Below are 20,253 nucleotides of genomic sequence, written 5' to 3'. Positions count from 1 at the left end.
CAATAAAATTCTTCTGGATTCTCTAATCTAGCAAGCGTAAAGCATCACTATAAATTAAATTTGTCCCACGTTTTTATATCCGAGAAGTTGCAGGACTTCTCAGTGGCACATCGTGTTGTTCTCACTGACAGTACCACGAAGGTGTGCACTGGGCATCCTTGGTTCACTGACGACACAGAGCACTACTTACTCATAGAGGTTAGTGCCTTTGCAGGTATTTGAGAGTTGCTATCTATTCACAAATCACTGAGCATTTCTTTTTATCAAAAGCCTTCAAATGCTCAGAGTCTGTGGTCAGTGTGGTCCTTGGATCCATCTAACGAACGTACGCTTCACCAAGGTAGAAACCAAACCATTAAAAATGGAGACATATTTACAACCATTTCCTCTAGCAAAGGGAGTTCTTGTTTTGTGTTATGAAGTCTTTTTTGTTTGTTTTGCTTTGACTTTGTCTTCAGTACATTTCCAATGCAAATTCCAAGGCTAGGAGTACAAAGTCTCCTGGCCAGTCCCATACATGTCCGCAAGTCGTTTGAAACGGGGCCCCCAGTCACTCAGGTAGTCATAGTTCTGATCAGAGTTTGAACTGATGGACTCCAAGGAGCTGAGGGACTCAGCCACTGAGCCGTTCCCTTCAAATGCATACGTCTGCAAGGAGTCATAAGGGGGGGCACAGGGATCCACGTCAGCTTCCTTCAGTCTCTCCCAAATAAATTCCCGAAAAATGACATTATCTGGGATGCTTTTAAAAGTCGGTCGACTCAAGAACTGAATTTCTGGAGTCACGTCCCTCCGGGTCTTGGTGTCTCTGATGACGTTGAGGTTTCTCAATGCTGCCATGTCAAAAGCTTCCGTGTCTTCCTCTCCTCCACCCTCATCGTCGTAGCGAACGATGTTCTCTCTGATATCTCTCTCTTCATCGAAAATGAGGGGCTCTTTTTTCCGTCTCCTCATGGTGACGATCAGGAGGATCAACACTGAAACAGCAAAGGGAGAGTTTCTGTAAACGCAGTGACTGTCAACCTGCCACCATTAAGGCTCTGATGTTGACTCAGACTTTCTGCCCTTTCAAGGGAAATGAATTGGCTGCCTACTTACATGGGAATTCACAACAGTTGATGTGTTAAATTGCTAAAATGCCTTTAAAATAGAACACTTTAGTACATCAAAAGAAATCATTTTTCCACACCTGTTCAGAATTGATGCCTCCCTCTTTAACATAACCTCCCAAACCTCCTCGGTAGCATTTGATAGAGCAAAGTGAAAGGCCAGTTCAGGATAAATACAATAATTTCAAAGCTAGGAAACACAAAGCGATTTTTTTTTGAGCTCCTTAATTGCTGGAAAGGCAAAGTGACACTTAGAAATGTTTTGGGTATAATTTAGCAGCTGCAATTTCAGAAGGAAATGGATTATAGCATTTGGTCAGGTTCTTTGAAGAAATGCCTAGTACTTGTCTCTGAAACTCAGCTGTTAAATACAATCTGGCATGTCAGACTATATACAAAGATTAAAAGCTTTTCTTTAGTAAATTGAGTTTCACTTTTAGTATGAAATACTGAACTTGGTCTTTATGCATTATACTGAGAGAATATAGATTGTGAGATTTTCAGCATTAGCTAAAGACAGATTTAAGAAATAAACACCCCTTTAACATTAGGAATTTTGCTTCTTATAACAAACTTAATAAATGATAGCAAAGCACATGGTGGCACTAGAAAGCAAAAAAGAGCAAGTACCCTGGCCATGCCATATCTGGCCCTGCTCTGGCTATGGTCAGTGGTCGGCAAACTCATTAGTCAACAGAGCCAAATATCAACAGTGCAATGACTGAAATTTCTTTTGAGAGCCAAATTGTTTAAACTTAAACTAAATAGGTAGGTACATTGTTATTAACTTAATTAAGGTACTCCTAAGCTGGCCTTTGCTAAAAACTCAAGGGGCCAAAGAGCTGCATGTGGCTCGTGAGCCGCAGTTTGCCGACCACTGGCCGTGGTGAAGGAATGCCCGCAGAACTGGGAACACTGTAGATTTCATGGCCCCTGGATTAAGTTAAAATAAAGTAGAAAAATTTAGAATTTAAAAATATATGTTAATGAATAATCACTAATTATCTGTCTACAAATAACATATGTTTTTAAATAATTTTTATCACACCAGTCAGATATTTTTGGAAGATCTTAAAGGTCCAAAGGGTCATTGCTCTCAGCATATGTTTTAAAAGAAGTTAAAAATACATTTAAAATAGCTTGTAAGGTGTTACTTTGGTAATTAAGAATACATTTGAAAATAAAAATGTAAAACCCATGAAGAAGGGTATCAATGTAGCACAGAGAAATTAAATGCAATGGTTAGGAGATAAAACATGCTCCATTCTCCACCTTAATCTGCTTTAAATCGCAAACCTTCAAGTACTTAATATATTTTTAAAAGTAATTTTATCTTCAGTGAAAAGTGTAGCTTTCTAAAGTATTTGTCTTCTATCTGCTTTTCCAAACATCAACAGGGATGTGACTAGTGAAGACATTTTTATTGAGGCTCTTTGGAAATTGTGAAACCAACTGTTTATTGTGCTTTTTCCTCCCCACCCTCTTTTTTTCTTTTCCCACTTCACCCTGACCGTAAGCTTTACTGACATCCTACAATTTAGATACTGAGATATATTTCTGAGATTTTTCTAGTACCTTCTCATGTTGCTATGGCACAAATATGCCTATTCTCACTTTTACTCCAACTCACTACATTTGAATGTCTTCAACTGGCTTCATGTCAGATATGTAGTCCAAAATCTTGTGTACAAATTATTTCTCCATTTGTTCCCACAAGCAGTCTGGTACTCACCTCCCTTCCCTGCTAAGTGGATTCCCAGCTCTTGTCTTCTGAGAATTCTCATTTGCACCACTGCAAAACCTTGTGGTTCTCAAGGTCCATGACAAAGTTACAGCTCCATTACCACTATTGTAACATTCTGCCAGGGACCTTACCCTAATATGAAGGTTTAGTGTTGGGAAGACTTTGGATAAAAGTCCAGCCTTTGCCACATGTTAGATGTGTGACCTTGGGCAAGTAACTAAAATTAACTGAGCCTAGCTATCCATGGGAATTATAGACAACGTCAGTGTTCACAGGGTTGATTCCAGAGGTAAAGAGTCTGGGGAATAATGTAAGTAGAGCTAGCTGACTGCCAGGCCCTTGGTGAGCAAGAGAGGATTTCTTCATCATGATAAAGTTAATTCAAAATTCCATGAACACAGCAAGTGAAGACATTGCATTTCTTTCGATCGAAAGAAAATGAAGAACAAGATAGGTTAAGAAGCGAAGTCGGAAGTGTATCAAATATATACCAAAGCCTGTGAACTAAAGATTAAGTGGGAGAAAGAAAGGGCAGTAAGGTAAGAAATGAAGGTCTATACACAAGGTACAGTATTTTATATTCAATTGTTGTCTTAGACATGTGAAACAACCTGTCTATGGTCACTGTCCTAAAATGCAATAATTAGGGGTGAGACATACCACCTCCCTCTGTCAGCTTCAGCCTGTGCACTTCTATAACAGTCTGAGTTCAGTGTCTCCATTGAAGGTAATGGGATTACAAGCCAAGAGTTCAAGTGGCAATTGCTAATTCAGAAAAAGACACATCAGTAAGTTTTAAAACACAGGGATAAATAAAATAATTAGATTTAGGTATATAACTTTAGTCTCTGAAACTCTTTACATAGTTCCACAAAGATAAAAGTAATTGTAACAGAAGGAAAGTGGGACCAAATAAGACTTTATATTGAGAAATCAGATTAAGACAGAGAGGATCAAAGGGGATCATGATGGGTGGACAAGGTGGAGGCAGGTGAAAATGAGAAATCTGTTACACATATTGGGGAGCAAAATTGAGGGGACACATGTTCATTTGAGTATAAAAGGGCATAAAAGTGAATGAAGACGACACTAAGAATTATGTAATAATTAGATGCTCTTTAAGTCAATGTCGAAGTAGGCAGAAGATGTCAAAATTCTCAATTCTCTTTCCTTCATATAATTACAATGAATCTTTCTCTCTTACACACATTTGACCCTTGAACAACTGTACATGAACTTTTAATTTTTTTAACTGTCCAATTACAGGTGACATTTTTAGTTTTAGGTATACAACATAGTGATTAGACATTTATGACTTACAAAGTGATCACCCCAATACGTCTACTGATGCCAAACATAGTCATTATAGTATTACTGACTGTATTCCCTGTGCTGTGTTTTACATCCCTAACACTTTTTATAACTGGCAATATTTATTCCCTTTAATTTTTTCACTCATGCAACCACCCCTCTCCTATCTGGTGACTGTCAATTTTTCTGTATCTATGAGTTTGCTTCTGTTTGTTTATTTTGTTATTTAGATTCCACATATAAGTGAAATAATATGGTATTTCTTTCTCTGTCTCAGTTATTTCACTTAGCATAATACCTCCTAGGTCCAACCATGTTGCTGCAAACGGCAAAATTTCATTACTTTTTATGACTAATATTCTATTGTACAGGGGTGGGCAATTTACAATTGTTTGCATGGAAAAACACATGCAGGTTATGATAATGACAACAGCTTTATTAACTCAAAAGAATGTCACAAGACAACTGTATGTTTCTTTTTCTCCTCCTTTTGGCTGCCTCCCCATGTTGATTTCTATGTATTTAGGTAGAGTTGCTACTTTTCCCAGTCTTGGCAAGGTGGCATACGTAGCAGTTGTCCTATGAGGCCCATTGGTACAGTGTCCCTGTTCACCTGAGCTGGAGGCTCCAGTTATTTCCCTTTTGTGGGTTGTGTGTGCTCCCCTGCTATAGTTGAACCTTGATTGCTGTGTAGTTGAGCCCTGATTTAGTTGGCACGTCAGTGGGTGGTACTAACTGACTGACTATAAGGGCTGGCACAACAGAGTGGGAGTCACTTTAGCAGGACTGTGTTGACCATGAAATCCACCCTTAGGGTGTGTCATCTGTGCAGCTGGTTAGGTGGTATGCTGGTGTGGTCTGCAGCCGGCCACTGAGTGTGTTGGTTCTGGAACTGCTTCGGGGGGACTGTGCTGTGAACTGAGGCCAGATGTCACTAGTGCCAGGCTTGAACCTTTTGGTGAGCATCACAACATGAGTTGAGGTCAGCTGTCACTTATGCCAGGTTTGTGCCCACTTGGTTGAAGCTACATTCTGAGCTAACACTGGCTGCAGCTCACAGTTTGGAATTACAATGAAAATTGAGACCCTTCTTCACTTGCGTCAGGCTTGGAGTGGCTTAACAAGAGGTATAAGACATGATGAAGCTAGCCACTGCTCATCTGGGGACCTTTAAGAGATTTTAGGAAAGTCCACAGCACGAGCTGAGGAAGGCTTCTAGTGTTGAAAATCCACTGGAAGCAGCTGTCGCTGGGAATGCGAGTTGAGTGGGGTGAGGTCTCAGGAAATTACCAGGGTGGAGAAACCTGCTATCCAGGTTAATGGAGAGCTCAGATTTGGCATATGCCTACTGGGCAGGAGTTGGAAGGGCTCAACAAAGGAAGAAGGGTGACAGCCAGCAATTCTGTCCCTAGAAAGAGCCATCCTGATCCCCTCCAGACCCCACCCTTCAGTTTCTCCCCATATATCCCTCGCACTTTTTTTGTGTTGGGGACAAGAATGAGTGAGTTTATAAGTGAGCAAGTCTGTTTGGGGCCCTTCGAGGAATGCCTGGGTCTCCAGTAGCCCTCTAATTTTCACAGCAAGAAGTTATGAGGAATCCTCTTCCCAGCATTGCTGCAATGGGATAAGGAGCCCAGTGTGGGACTGTAACTACTTGCTCCTCGATGGGAACCTCCATAGCTGAGATATAACTCCGATTCTTAATTGTCACAAGTGGATGTAGGACCAGCCTATTCTGCATATTCCATCCCCCCAACAGATTTCTCTATATCCTGAGTTAAAGAAGTTTTGTTCAGCTAGTCTTCAGGAGGTTCTCAATTATGCTTGTCCAATAATTCAGATGTAATTTTGTTATGCTCATGGGAGGAGGCAAACCCAGCAATTAGTTTTTCCACTATCTTGACTGGAAGTCATAAGTAGATTTTTTTGAATATTGGAAAAATTTTGGGAGATTTAAGAAAATTTGAAAAAACTCAAAAATGTATAAAATGCTAAAAAAATAAAGAAAAAAGTACATCATCCTATATAATAAAAGCCCAGCAAGCAAATGGTAGAATGACAGGTCTACAAGTTGCTATGATGTGCATTGACCACCAGGGGGCAGATGCTCAACCCAGGAGTGCTGCTCGGTGAAACCTGGGCTTATGGGAAGGAACCCAGGCTGTGATCCTCACCTCCTTACCCCATGCTCCTCCTCTTCACTCCCTGCCACCTCCTCCAGACGCCCACAGGCCACGCAGCACCACCGGGGTCGCAGAGCTGACCTCAGAGGCTGGGAGGCAGGTTTATGGTCACCACAGGACTGGGGCCTACTCTGCCACCTCTTGGTGCTGTAATCTCTGGGCCAGGTCCCCTGGAGAGGTGAGTGCTCTGGCTCCACAAAAGATGCCAGACCACGGAGCAGCTGCTCAGAGGGCAGGTCCACAGCCACTCAGCTGACTGGGATGAGCTGTGCTCCCATAGCAGGCCGATCCCCGCAGGCCATGCCCCCCACTAGTGCACAAATCCCATGCACCATGTCTCTAGTAAATGTATAAAATGTATCGATTCTAGGCTATTTTATCATTTACTACCATAAAACAAAAAATCTATAATATACATTTGACATTTACCAAACTTAAACACAAACACTGTGCATGGCACAATTTGAACTAAGAGAAATGTAAACAAATAAGATGCATATTAGACTACTAGAGGGCCCGGTGCATGAAATTCGTGGACGCAGGGGAGTTGTCCTTCAGCCCAGCCTGTACCCTCTCCAATATGGGACCCCTCAAGGGATGTCCGACTAGCCGTTTAGGCCCGATCCTAGTGGGATCGGGCCTAAACGGGCAGTCGGACATCCCTCTCACAATCCAGAACTGCTGGCTCCCAACTGCTTGCCTGCCTGCCAGCCTGATCACCCCCTAACAACTCTGCTGCCATCCTGTTTGCCCCTAACTGCCCTCTCCTGTAGGGTTGATCACCTCCAGCTGCCCTCCCTTGCAGGCCTGGTCCTTCTCAACTGCCCTCCATTGCAGGCCGGGTGCCTCCCAACTGCTCCCTTGCTGGCCATCTTGTGTCCACATGGGGGCAGCTATATTGTGTGTTGTGGTGATTATCAATCTGCATATTACTCTTTTATTAGATAGGATAGAGGCCTAGTACAGGGGTGGGGGCCAGCTGGTTTGCCCTGAAGGGTGTCCCGGATCAGGTGGGGGTTCCCTTGGGGTGTGGGGCGGCCCGAGCGAGGGGCCTGTGGTGGTTTGCAGGCCAGCCACAACCCCTGTCAACCCAAGGGGACGCCCTGGTATCTGGAATTTATTTTCCTTTTTTTTTTTTTTTTAATATATATTGTTATTGATTTTTCACAGAGAGGAAGAGAGAGGGATAGAGAGTTAGAAACATCGATCAGCTGCCTCTTGCACAACCCCTACTGTGGATGTGCCCGCAACCAAGGTACATGCCCTTGACCGGAATCGAACCTGGGACCTTTCAGTTCGCAGGCCGACGCTCTATCCACTGAGCCAAACCGGTTTCGGCCTGGAATTTATTTTCCTTCTACAATTGAAACTTTGTAGCCTGTAGCAGAGCCAAGCCTGGGGCTCCCTCTGAGGCTGGCAGCCATTTCTGTTGGGGTTATAATTGAAACTTTGTTACCTTAAGCGGGTGGGCCCTGCTAGGGTGTGTGGAAAGCTTTGCTTTCCCTGTTGCCGGCGGCAACCCTGGCTTGCTCTCTCAAGCTCCATTCTGCCGCCATTTCTTTGAATTTGTTTACCTTCTATAATTGAAACTTTGTAGCTTGAGTGGAGGCTTAGGCCTGCAACGGGCTGGCAGAAAGCTTGGCTTCCTCTGTTACCTAGGAAACCTTGCTCTCTGTGGCTGTAGCCATCTTGGTTTGGGTTAATTTGTATACTCGCTCTGATTGGATGGTGGGTGTGGCTTGTGGATGAGTCAGGGGTATGGTCAATTTGCATATTTGTCTATTATTATGTAGGATAAATGCAGAAAAGTAGCTGTATTCCTACTGCAATGATTGCATAGCCACCTTTTGTTGCTTTTGCGGTGAGCCTAAGTGCTGTGAGCCTCTGCTTAAAATGCCATGCGATGCTACTCATCTCCATGTGAGCACCGTGAATTAGTGAAAAGTGATCTGTTGCAATTCTTACATATTGTCCTCTGTGTTTATTGTAATACTGTACACCTTGAATACCATTGTGGGGCCCATAAGAAATGCCACTAGAAATGGAGAAATCAGTCCCAAGAAGCACAGAAAAGTCATGATATGTACCTTAGGTTGTGGTCAGTAGCTGTGTGGTTGCTCACCATCTCAAGATAAATGAATCCAGTATTATAGGAAAAAACACACAACAGGAAGTGTATAAAGGTATTACAGCAGGTAAAAAAAACCTTGTGTTTTGCGAAATACTTTTTTATGTAATAGCTTTTTATGTGGCCACAATTGTATATAACAAAAGCATAATATGCAAATCGACCGAACAGCACAACGACCGGTTACTATGACATGCACTGACCACTAGGGGCAGATGCTCAATGCAGGAGCTGCACCCTGGTGGTGAGTGCACTCCTACAGGGGGAGTGCCACTCAGCCAGAAGCCAGGTTCACAGCTGGCAAACATAGCAGCGGTGGCAGGAGCCTCTCACGCCTCCATTGCAGGTGGGTGGTAAGGAATGAGGGGTCCTGGACTGCTGGAGGGATGTCTGTCTGCCAGCTTAGGCCCAATCCCCTAAGCCCGTGGTTGGCAAACTGTGGCTCGCGAGCCACATGCGGCTCTTTGGCCCCTTGAGTGTGGCTCTTCCACAAAATACCACGGTGAGTCTATTTTGAAGTGGCGTTAGAAGTTTAAAAAATTTGGCTCTCAAAAGAAATTTCAATCGTTGTACTGTTGATATTTGGCTCTGTTGACTAATAAGTTTGCCGACCACTGCCCTAAGCCGGCAAGCGGACATCCCCTGATGGGTCCCAGACTGCGAGAGGGTGCAAGCCGGGCTGAGGGCCATCCCTCTAACCCCCACAAATCTCATGCACCGGGCCTCTAGTATTGTGATAAGAAAGGCATACCTAGAGACTGGTATGATTTTAGAAAAAGCAGTCATTTTATGAAAACTTAAAAGAAAAGTGAAGGATCCAAAGTTGGGAAAGGAAATGCCAGCAAATGATGGTTTGATCATCTGAGGAAGAGGTTTGGCTTCAAAAATGTCAAGGTAACAGCAGAAGCAGCTCTGCCGACCAAGAGGCAGCATAATAGCTCCTACACCCCATTAAAAAATCATTGAGGAGAAAGAGCATCTGACTGAAGAGGTTTTTAAAAGCAGAAAAAAGTGCCCTGTTTGGGAGGAAAAATACCACATAGGACATTTCTTAGTAAAGAAGAGTAGCAAGTACCAGGATTTAAAGGAGAAGGAGATAGGCTAACTTTGTTTTGTGCAAATTCAGTAAGGTTTTGTGCAAATCCAGACTGCACTTATCTATAAAGCTGTTCACCCACGAGTCTTGAAGGAAAAAGAGAAACATCAGCCGCCAGTCTTTTGGTTGGAGAACAAGACGACCTGGACAATGAGAAGCCTTTATCTAGATTGGTTCCCTTGATGCTTTGTCCCTGCGGTCAGGAGGTTCTGGCCAGTAAGGGACTGCCTTTTAAGTTCTTTCGATATTGGACAATGCCCCTGCCACCCAGCACTTTGTGCATTCACCACCAAAGGTGTCAGTGGTCTACTTGCTCCCAAACACAATGTCTCCAATTCCATTTCTAGATCAGGAGGTCTGAAGGGACCTTTAAGGCTTGTTATTCATGGCATTCTATGGAAAGGATTATCAAAGCTTTGGAAGAGAACCTAAGTAGAGAGAAAAATGATGAAAGGCAGAAAAGATCACACCATTGATGATGCCAGAGCTGTGAAAGTCATCATGCCCCAAACAATAAGTTCCTGCTGGAGAAACTGTGTTTATAGACTGTGCAAAGCTTCAGAGCAATAATGACACAGCGAGTGAAGGAAAGCTGACAGACTGGGCGGATTTGAAGATATGGATATTGAAGTTTAAGAGCTAGTAGACACCACAGCAGAGGAATTAACAGAAGATGAGATGAGTCAACCTGAACCAGTGCCAGATGGCAGGAAGAAAATGGAGAAGCAGCAGAGCCAGAAAGAAACTGACTGACAACGCCAAAGAAGGTCCTGATGACTCAAGAGGCTCTGACTTCCTTTAGGACATGGGCCCTTTGGTGATGCAGGCCCTGGAACTAAAGCAAAGAGTGAAAACGAGGAGTGGTGCCACATAGAAACATTTTTATAGAAGTGAAAAAGTCAAGAAATCAGAAATGATGTGTACTTCCATGTTTACACTGAGCAATCTGTCTCCACCACCTTGAGACAGCAAGACCAGTCCGCCTACTCAACGTGAAGACCATTATGGTCATCCAAAATCATCATGACATATAATTAATGTATCTGTTGTGTGTGTCTGTCTTTGTGTGGAGAGCAATTAATGGTAGAAAGGTATTTGTAGCATCATCACCATCGCCTAAGTATTCATTATGTAGAACATTGGGTGCAATCCTTGAAGTGGAATGACTATCCAGGCATAAAGTGTGTGATATTTCATAAAAAGTTAATAATGTGTTATTTTTATTACTAGTTTATATAACTTTGCTTTCAAAAATTACATTACTATTACAGTATGCCTCATTCATAATTGGGGAAACAGCATATTAACCTATCACTACAGTTAACTTTTTAAAAAAATATAACAATCTTCCCAATACTGTATTATGAATATGGCTCTAATAGTGTATGCAATAAAAATGTTATAACAATTGATTAGGCTACCATAATGTCATCATATTGCTGCTTCTTAGTTATCAACACATGATCATTATACCTAAAAATAAGTTAATTATTTTTCCATTTTTGATGTCTAGTGGTAGTAATATATATAAAATCTACAGTGTTTTATAGCATATAAGACAATATTGATGTAGGTATTAAGAGATGATTAATTTGTCTAAGGCAGCATGAACTTACAGTATCTATAAATACAGTACTGTAAATGTATTTTCACTTATGGTTTGCTTAACATTTTTTCAAGCTTACTTTATGTGTTAACTTAATAGTTTATGTTATCAGTTAGGCTTCCAATCAATAGCAGGCAATTAGTAGTTATGTTTCTGGAGACTCAAAAAAGTTATACGTGGATTTTCAACTGTACTGGGGGGTTGGTGCTCCTAACTCCTATGTGTATGTATAAAACAATTATCTTTTATATTAACTGAAAGCATTTTTACATTACCTATAAAGTTGACTTTTGATGCTCAAGTATAGTGTTCAATAAAGGTGAAATACCAGAGCACCCATAGACAAAATACACATTACGGATACTGATATCTTATGGAGTTTCTCATTTCCCAATCTTGCCTGAAGCAATGTGAAGTGCTTAACATTTCAATGACTTGGGGGAGTATTTTCTTCTACATACTGGAGCACGTATAACAATAAATGTTAACCTTTATGTAGAATAAGTATTAACTGCTCTTCAAGATCTATAGAGATAATTTCTATATTAAAAACTATTTCCAGATCTAAGTATGTACAAAATTATATAGTTCAAGTGTTTTTATCATCTGTCTTTTCTATCATATGGAATATAATTCTGAGTGGAGACCGAGGAAAGAGCAGGTCTAGTTGAAGTCTAGACATGTGGCACATATATTGCGCTGGTTGGTTGTGGCTTTACATATCCAGTTAACAAACATGTGTTAACCATTTAGTAGTATATGCATTAGATATGATAACAATGTTGCACATAGAGGCAGGCATAACACATTTTCTCCTGGACTTATAATTAAATGGGACAGACACATATTAGTTAACTAATAAGACAACTAAATGTATTTTTCCCAAAGAGGGAAATATGATCTTTTAAAGATACATATTAGGGAAAACAGGTCCAGACAAAAGAGATTTAAGTGTGGCTGGGATGGGGGTGCAGTGTGATAGGGGAGATTATTATCAGCACAGTCAACTGATCAGCGAAGGGTTAAGGCAGTGCAGCTGGAGAACTGAGCATGAGGAAGGAGATGAGGTGGGAGATGGAAGCACCAGAAAGAGACGGTAGGCCCAAGAACCAACAGGTTTTCGGGAGTGGGTGTTAGAAAAATAGTTAGAATGCGATTGCAGCAGAAAAAGCATGATGCTGCCCTAAATTTCTGGTTTTAGAACTCAGTTTCATAACATTCAAGTCAACGTTCACTGAGTATCCCAATATGGTAGGAAATAGTGCTAGGTAGTGGCAAAGCCATAAAAGAGAACCCCTGCATCCTCACAGCTCAATCTTTGTAGAATATCTGCACATAAATCATAATGCAGTTCATGTAAGAAGGTAAAGATGCACAGGTATAAAGAAACTTGCCAGAATAGCAGCATTCTCCCAAAACTGAGAAAATAAAAGATGGAGAAAAATATAAAAAAATAAACTAGCGGGCCCCTTCATTCTCAACTTCTCTGTGGTCTATAACAGATATATAAACCGGAACATGGTTTTTGCTTAGTCATCTTCAAAGTGCATATTTCAGCCCTGCTTTCCTAACCAGCTTCCTAGAGGTTAACTATAGCAGCACTGGCCCTACAATTAAGAAGCCCTTCTCTCCACTAAACTGTTATCATCAAGTGTCTTATCTTCTGAAAAGTCATCCAGATTTGTTGTAATATAACTTACAGTGTAGTTCTCAGCTCAGCAACTCATTGTCACCCTGAATCCCCTGCACTGAGTTCTCTATGCTTGCATTCTCAATATCCAATTTTGGTATCCAGCACTAGGCAGACATCTGTGGATGTGGTACAAAATGATACCACTGCTAGATAAAACTACTTAGAGAGGGACAATTTTCCTTAATGCATTTAATTATGTTTTTACATATTTCAAATGTTGAGTCTGGGATTCATTTAAAACAGCTCAGTCATGTGAGTTATCAAGCAACTTCCTTTCTACCCTAAAAAGATTTTTGTTTTAAGACTGTATATGTATACCTGTTAAATATCACTTCCTTAAATGTATCCAGTTGTTTAGAGACTGACACCAAAAGTGTAAAGGCTCAATTTTGTTTAATTCAACAATATTTTCTACTGACCACTGATTTGTTAAAAGTATAAGCCCTATAAGAACAGTGGTTTTTAAATGCAGAGAACAATATTTGATGCTAAGTATGCATTCAATAAATATTTGTTAAATAAAGTCCAGGAAAGGTTCTGTGACTGAAGATATTCTTGCCATTAAGAAGTTCAATATTTTATATAAGAAGAAATAAATTAACTATTATATAATGCACTAACTATATGGTAATATAACATACTAGAGGCCCAGTGTACGAAATTCATGCACGGGGGGGGTGGGAGGAGTGTGTCCCTCAGCCCAGCCTGCACCCTCTCCAATCTGGGACCCCTCAAAGGATGTCCTACAGTCTGGGTGAGGGGCTGAGGACTGTTTGCAGGCTGGCCAAGACCCCAGCAGGGACCCTCACTCGCATTTACTTCACTTGTTTCATTTTTGCTAATGAGTATCCTTGAAAAGTTTAAATTACGTATCTGGTTCATACTTTTTAATCATGATATATTTCTTATGGACAACGGATCGAAACAAAGATTTAGAAATACTAGAAAAAATTTAATTGCATATGGTCCTAAGGAATGCTACTATAAAACTGTATTGCAAATGACATATTGAACAGCAATTACACTACAATTACTACTGCATCTATAAGGTGTTAACTGATATGACCTTTTCTAAATGAAAAATCTGCCAGCACAATCTGTATACAATTTCAGCAATTTATTATAAATAATTACACACATCAGTGTGCAAGTAGAACTTAACCTTTTGATAACTTTCTATTTTTTAACTCTCTGCTGTTCTTTTCTATAATGTTAAATTGCATAAATATTACTAAAAATCGGTAACTAAGGTGATGCATTTTCTCTCCACCTTCCTCAGTTTCTTCCTCTCCAAAATAGATATAATAAATAAACCTCACCTCAAAGGAACTACCCCATAGCAACTTAATGAAGATTAAGTGGGTTTATAGTATTTGTAAAATGCTTAAATAGTGTTATACCTAGTAAGCATTATTTGGTTTTAAATAATGTCATATATTGTGAACTTGTATAATAAATTCAATTCCTTTGTGCCTTGCTAAAATTTGAGTCACTTCTGATGCACAGAAACAAGCTTTACCATGGACTTGCATGTGATTTTGATAACTCCCCGTTGATTTAGTTAATTATCTATTCTATTTATTGGATGATAGGATAATGAAAAATAGAGGTTTAAACATATATGAAAAATGCAGTAAAATAAACAGTAGAGTGTGATAAATACCCAATTTCATCCCAAAATATTTTCCTCCTATATGCTCTATGCTAGGCTCTGAAAATATATTAAGATCACAATTCTCAAGGTGTTTTATTTGTGTAAAGCAAACAAACCTATTTAAAAATTGTGATATTTGCCCCAAAGGTTCTATGTAAGAATCATGGTGTGAGACCATTCCCTCTGGATAGGTACCACTGGGGGCGTAAATTTCAGGTAAAGGGATGCAAGAAGAATGTTTCAGGAACAAGATGGCATGTTTGAAACTAAGGGCAGAAAATGCTGTGGTTACTCCTACAGGATGAGTAAAGGCTCAGGGGTAAGCATGTATCAGAACACACCTGCTTTGTGGGCTATGAGATTTTATGTTTGTGCATTTGATGCAAATGAAATGTTTCAAGTAGAAAAAATACAGGGTACTGGTCTAAGTGTGATCACAGAAGGATGTCATTGGAAGTGACATCTAAGCTTAGATCTAAAGGATGAGAGAAGTTAACTTATAATTTAGTCTGGATCTGAGCTATCAAATCAGAGGTACATGCAGATTCCTAGAAACAGAAGGCCAAAATCTGAATTTCTGCATATGAATCCATTATATTATTTATAGTCACAAGGATAAGTAAATATTTTAATTGATAAAATGCAAGTAAGTGATTAAAATAAATTAGATGATATCATTTAAAACTTTAACCAAAATTTCTACCGTAATTTTTTTTTGTATATTTAGAAAGAGTCCAAAAATTATACATTCTCATTTTCTTTCATGATCCCTTATATGGCTTCAGGGCTATTAACCTGTGCAAGCTTGCATCATAGTTTTTACCAAGCCGGAATAGGAGGGACTTATCTCAATATAATAAAGGACACGTATGACAAACGCACAGCTAGCATTATACTCAGCAGTGAAGAGCTAAAAGTTTTACCCTTGAGATTAGGAATAAGATAAGGTTGCCAACTATCACCACTTTTATTCAACCTAGTATGGGAAGTTCTGGCTACATCAATCCAAAAAGAAATAAAAGGCATCCTAATTAGAAAGGAAGGTAAAGTTATAATTCACAGGTGACATATTATAGAAAACCCTAAAAACTATTATGACACAAATTTAGTAAGGTTGCAAGATATAAAATTAATATACAGGAATTACTGGCATTCCTTTACACTAATAATGAAATATCAGAAAGAGAAATTAAGAAAACAATCCCATTTAAAATTGCATCAAAAAATAAAATGACTAGGAATAAATTTAACCAAGGAGGCAAAAGATCTGCATTCTGAAAACTATAATACTTTGATGAAAAATACTGATGTCAACACAAATAAATGGAAGGATTTACCATGTTCATGGACTGAAAAATTAATATTGTTAAAATGTCTATACTACCTAAAAAGCAAGCTACAGATTCAATGAAATCTCTATCAAAATACCAAGGGGCTTTTACAACTAGAACAAATAATCCTAAAACTTATGTAGAACCACAAAAAACATGGAGTAACCAAAGCAATCTTGAAAAAAAAAAGTACAAAGCAGAGTTATCACATTCCCTGATTTCAAACTGACATAGAAACAGTCACTTAGATCAATGAAAAAGAATAGAAGGCCCAGAAATTAGCCCACACATATATGGTAAGTTAATCTATAGCCAAGAAGGGGTTAATATCCAAAATATATAAAGCATTCATACAACATAAAAAAAATCCAATTAAACAGACAGAGGACCTGAACATTCTCCAAAGAAGACATATGCTCAACATCACTGATAGAGAAATGCAAATCACAATAGGTAGCACCTTACATCTGTCAGACTGCCTATTAATAAATATGTGTTGGTGAAATTTTGAAGAAAAAGGAACCCTTATGCACTGTGGGTAAGAATATAAACTGGTGCAATCACTACAGAAATACCATATGATCCCAAAATTCCATTTTGGAGTAGTTATCTGAAGAATACAAAACTGTAATTTGAAAAGCTATATGCATCCTATATTCATTGCAGCAACCTAGGTATCCCCTGATTGATGAATGGGTAAAGAAAATGTTATATGTATACATACACACAAACAATGGAATATTACCCATAAAAATATCTTGCCATTTGTGACAACATGGATGGACTGAGAGGAATAAATAAAATAGAAACAGACTCACAGATACAGAAAACAACACACTGATGGTTGACGTAAAGGAGTGGGTGAGAGGGAATACGAAGTACAAACTTTCAGTTATAAAATCGTTAAGTCATGGGAATGTATTGTACAGCACAGGGAAAATAGCCAATATTATAGTAATAACTTACGGTGACAGATGGTTATTAGAATTATTATGGTGATCACCTTGTCAGGAATATAAATATTGAATCACTGTTGGTACACCTGAAACCAGTATAATATTGTATGTCAATTATACTTTAACTAGAGGCCCAGTGCACAAATTTTGTGCACTGAGGGGGGTGTCCCTCAGCCCAGCCTGTACCCTCTCCAATCTGGGATCCCTCAGGGGATGTCCAACTGCCAGTTTCTGATCCCACAGGGATCGGGCCTAAACTGGCAGTCGGACATCCCTCTCACAATCTGGGACTGCTGGTTCCTAACCACTCGCCTGCCTCTAACTGCTTCTGCCTGATTGCCCCCTAACCACTCCCCTGACAGCTATCTTGTGATGACATGAGGGCATCACGCAAGGGCATGATGCCACCTAGGCTTTTATTATATAGGATAATGCTCATGCCCTACCTCCAAAAGCAGGAGTCCACTACGGGAGAGAGACGAAGGATGCTCCTGGACTGTTATACATAAGGTCATGAGGCCCATAGCTACCACACTCAACCTGGACTCAGAAGCAAAAGAAGTGAGTATTGAATAGAAAATGGAGTTCCCACTTGCTAGGAGCAAGACAAAGCAGGCTGAGTCTAAGGAAGTTCAACCCACATAGTCTGGGTCAAGTATACTCTGGAAGAAGACCAAGCTGGGAGGGAACAGCTAGTTCACAGAATGCCAGTGGTTTTAGTCTTGGGGAGCCATGAAAATCTTACTTTAAGCTGAACTGGGCCACACTCATATTTTCTTTTAAAGAGCTTACTCTGTGGCAGGCTGGTGTCGCTCAGTTGGTTGGAGCATCATCCCATCCACAGAAAGAGCTTACTCTGTGGTACTGAGGGATTGGGAGGATAGAGACTGGGGAAACTGCCATAATGCAGGAGGGGAAAAACAGACCCTGGATCAAATCAGGCACAGCATCAAGGGAGAGAAAGGAACAGGTTCAAGCATGAACAAAGTTCAGTTAGCAGTACCTGAGGACCAACTGCCTATGGGAGATGAAACAGAGGAGGAAGTAAAGCTGAGTCTGCTAAAAAAAACCACATAAGTAGGAACTACATTAGGGAAAGAGGTAGGAATAGAGAAAATGGTTCAGAATTTGACAATTCTACTCAGATTTCTAATGCCAGCAGACCAAAGACCCAAAGACCACATCTATCTAGATCTCCCATGAAAGAGCCTAACCAGAGGTTTGCAAATCCTGCTTTCCATGCCTCATGACAGGGAAAAGTTTAATTATAACTGAAGCAGGTATTGCAAAAATTCCCCTCCATTGTATGTGAAAATTAGAAAGATTTTCTATGGATCTCAAGTTAAAAACTGACCTACGCAAATGGCTATTTTGTGCACAAACACAACTGGTACACTTCAGCTGTACTGAAGTATAATCTCAAATGTAACACACACAATTCTAAACATGTTCTCTCACAGCTGGAAGTAATTGGAGGATACTTTAAATCAGACACTCAGAGTTAAAGGAGTGGTAAAGCTACTGTGTGAAACAGAGCAAAGATACTGTTGCCTCTAATGTGTCAGTACCTGAGCCACCTACCCACACACTTACAGGCATGTCCCAGAGACACATGGTGTCTCATATCAGAAAACCCACAGGGAAACATACCTCAGAAAGGACATCTAGAAGGCAGTCTCGACTGTGTTTATCCTGGCTCTGACACTATATCTTTGTGCACATAACCTCTAATTTATAGTTTTCTCATATACAAAGAGGGCATCATAATATCTGTCCAGGAAATGTGCTATTAGAATTAGATAATACTTATAAAGCACTTGGTTAATGTCGAGCACTTAGTACAAGCTCATTAAATGTAATTCATGTTGTACGGTGCTCTCACTTGCTTGAAAAATGATCACATCTGTTACCATAAATTAGCCACTGTGGTGTGCCCTTCATGATCAGTGGGACTGCTATGACAAATAGGTGCTATGGTTATACATCACGATGGGCACACTCTTTTACAGTGTTATCACTTTTTCTCAGCATTAGAATATATTTTTCAGTTAGGTGTTATTATATATTATCACTTACATAACCAGGATTTTTTTTCCCTGTTAAACAAAATCAAGAGGGTCACAGTAGCAGGGAAAGACAGGTGGAAAAATGCATGACAGCTACTAGTAAATGCCATCCTGGCAGAGCCTGAATTCCACGCAGTAAACAGTGGTCCCACAAACGCCTTATTGAACCTGACGCTGGGCCAGTCTAATCGCAGTTGTGTGTGAAGAGCCAAAAGTAGGAGGGAAAGTTATAGGACTTCAGTTTCAGTTACTTGGACCTAAAGGTCCAAATACAGAGTAAACAAAACTTAATATAATAAATTCAGTGATAGTTTTAGTGAGCAGCACAAAGCTTCATGCAGAGTAACAAAGAATCTAGCTGTCATGTTCTCTGAATAAATGTACATTTTTAAATACTGAAACCGTATTTTAAAACAAAACAACAGAAAATTCTTTATTTATGAGTATTTATTAAAATCTACTAAAGTAATAATTTAATGTATCAGTTATTCATATAATTTGTTTTTTCTTAAAGTGCTTTCAGCCTGGTTGAAAAATAATCAATTATGATAAAAATGCATAAATGAAACTGCTGTTTGAGTTAGGGCAAAATACATATTCAAACATTGGTGAAGTTTTAAACAATTGAGGCGTGAGTGATGCCTTCCTATGAACCTTGAACATAACAATGTCTCCCATTTAAGTTGTACGTGGTATAAATAAAGGCAACGTGTCTTCTAATTTGGAGATCATCTCTTTCATTTAATAATTCAGGGGTGGGTAAATTAGAGAAAGAGGGTAAAAGCAAGAGGATGAGAGAGAAAGTAGGTATCTGTGAGCACTCACAGATCCAGCTTCAGATTCCATGGACTTCAAATCTTGAGACAGAAGGACTACTCGTAAACAGCAGTATTTTTATGTTTGCAGTGTGTATGCCCTTTAGCCTTAAATCCCACAGCAGTGACTGAGCATAAGGAGACCTAGAATCTTATGCCTTAAAGCCACTACCTTTTATATGAACCCCTAGAAATCATCTCCCCCAGTGCAGGGGCTTTAGCTGGAATGGATTTCTGTGATGTCTTCCAGTACTAACAGGCTGGAAACGTCAGAGCATCTCCTTAGTCACACGTAGCTTTAATTTGTCACATCCCTGGAACACACCCTGGGCATGCCGGGAAGCAGGCGTCTAACGCCCATATGCTTCACCTTTAAATTAACCTGATCCTCAAGTTCTTCTTCCCCATTCCCACCTCTTCACTTTGCTATTTTCTAGCAATATTTGTTCAGAAGCCTGCAAAGGTTTGAGTTAAAAACCCTGATCTCCAGTGGCTAGAAATAAGATTCACACCACTTGTTGAGGTGTTTTAAAAAATGAGTCATTTGTGCCCCAGAGGTCA

The 20,253-nt window shown here is 39.9% G+C and overlaps 1 protein-coding gene across 1 annotated transcript in view; it reads right to left on the bottom strand.

The window, feature by feature from the left end:
• Window positions 1-483: 483 nt before the first annotated feature.
• Window positions 484-20,253, bottom strand: part of CDH7 (cadherin 7) — a 105,268-nt gene continuing 85,498 nt past the window's right edge. The window contains exon 11 of the mRNA XM_008160580.3: window positions 484-977. Within this exon, the coding sequence (XP_008158802.3) occupies window positions 484-977 (494 nt within the window). The remainder of the gene's footprint in view (window positions 978-20,253) is intronic.

Source organism: Eptesicus fuscus, chromosome 12 (genome assembly GCF_027574615.1).
Source record: "Eptesicus fuscus isolate TK198812 chromosome 12, DD_ASM_mEF_20220401, whole genome shotgun sequence".
NCBI lineage: Eukaryota > Metazoa > Chordata > Mammalia > Chiroptera > Vespertilionidae > Eptesicus > Eptesicus fuscus.
The sequence above is the reverse complement of the archived record's forward strand: the minus strand, read 5'-3'. Positions and strand labels throughout refer to the sequence as shown.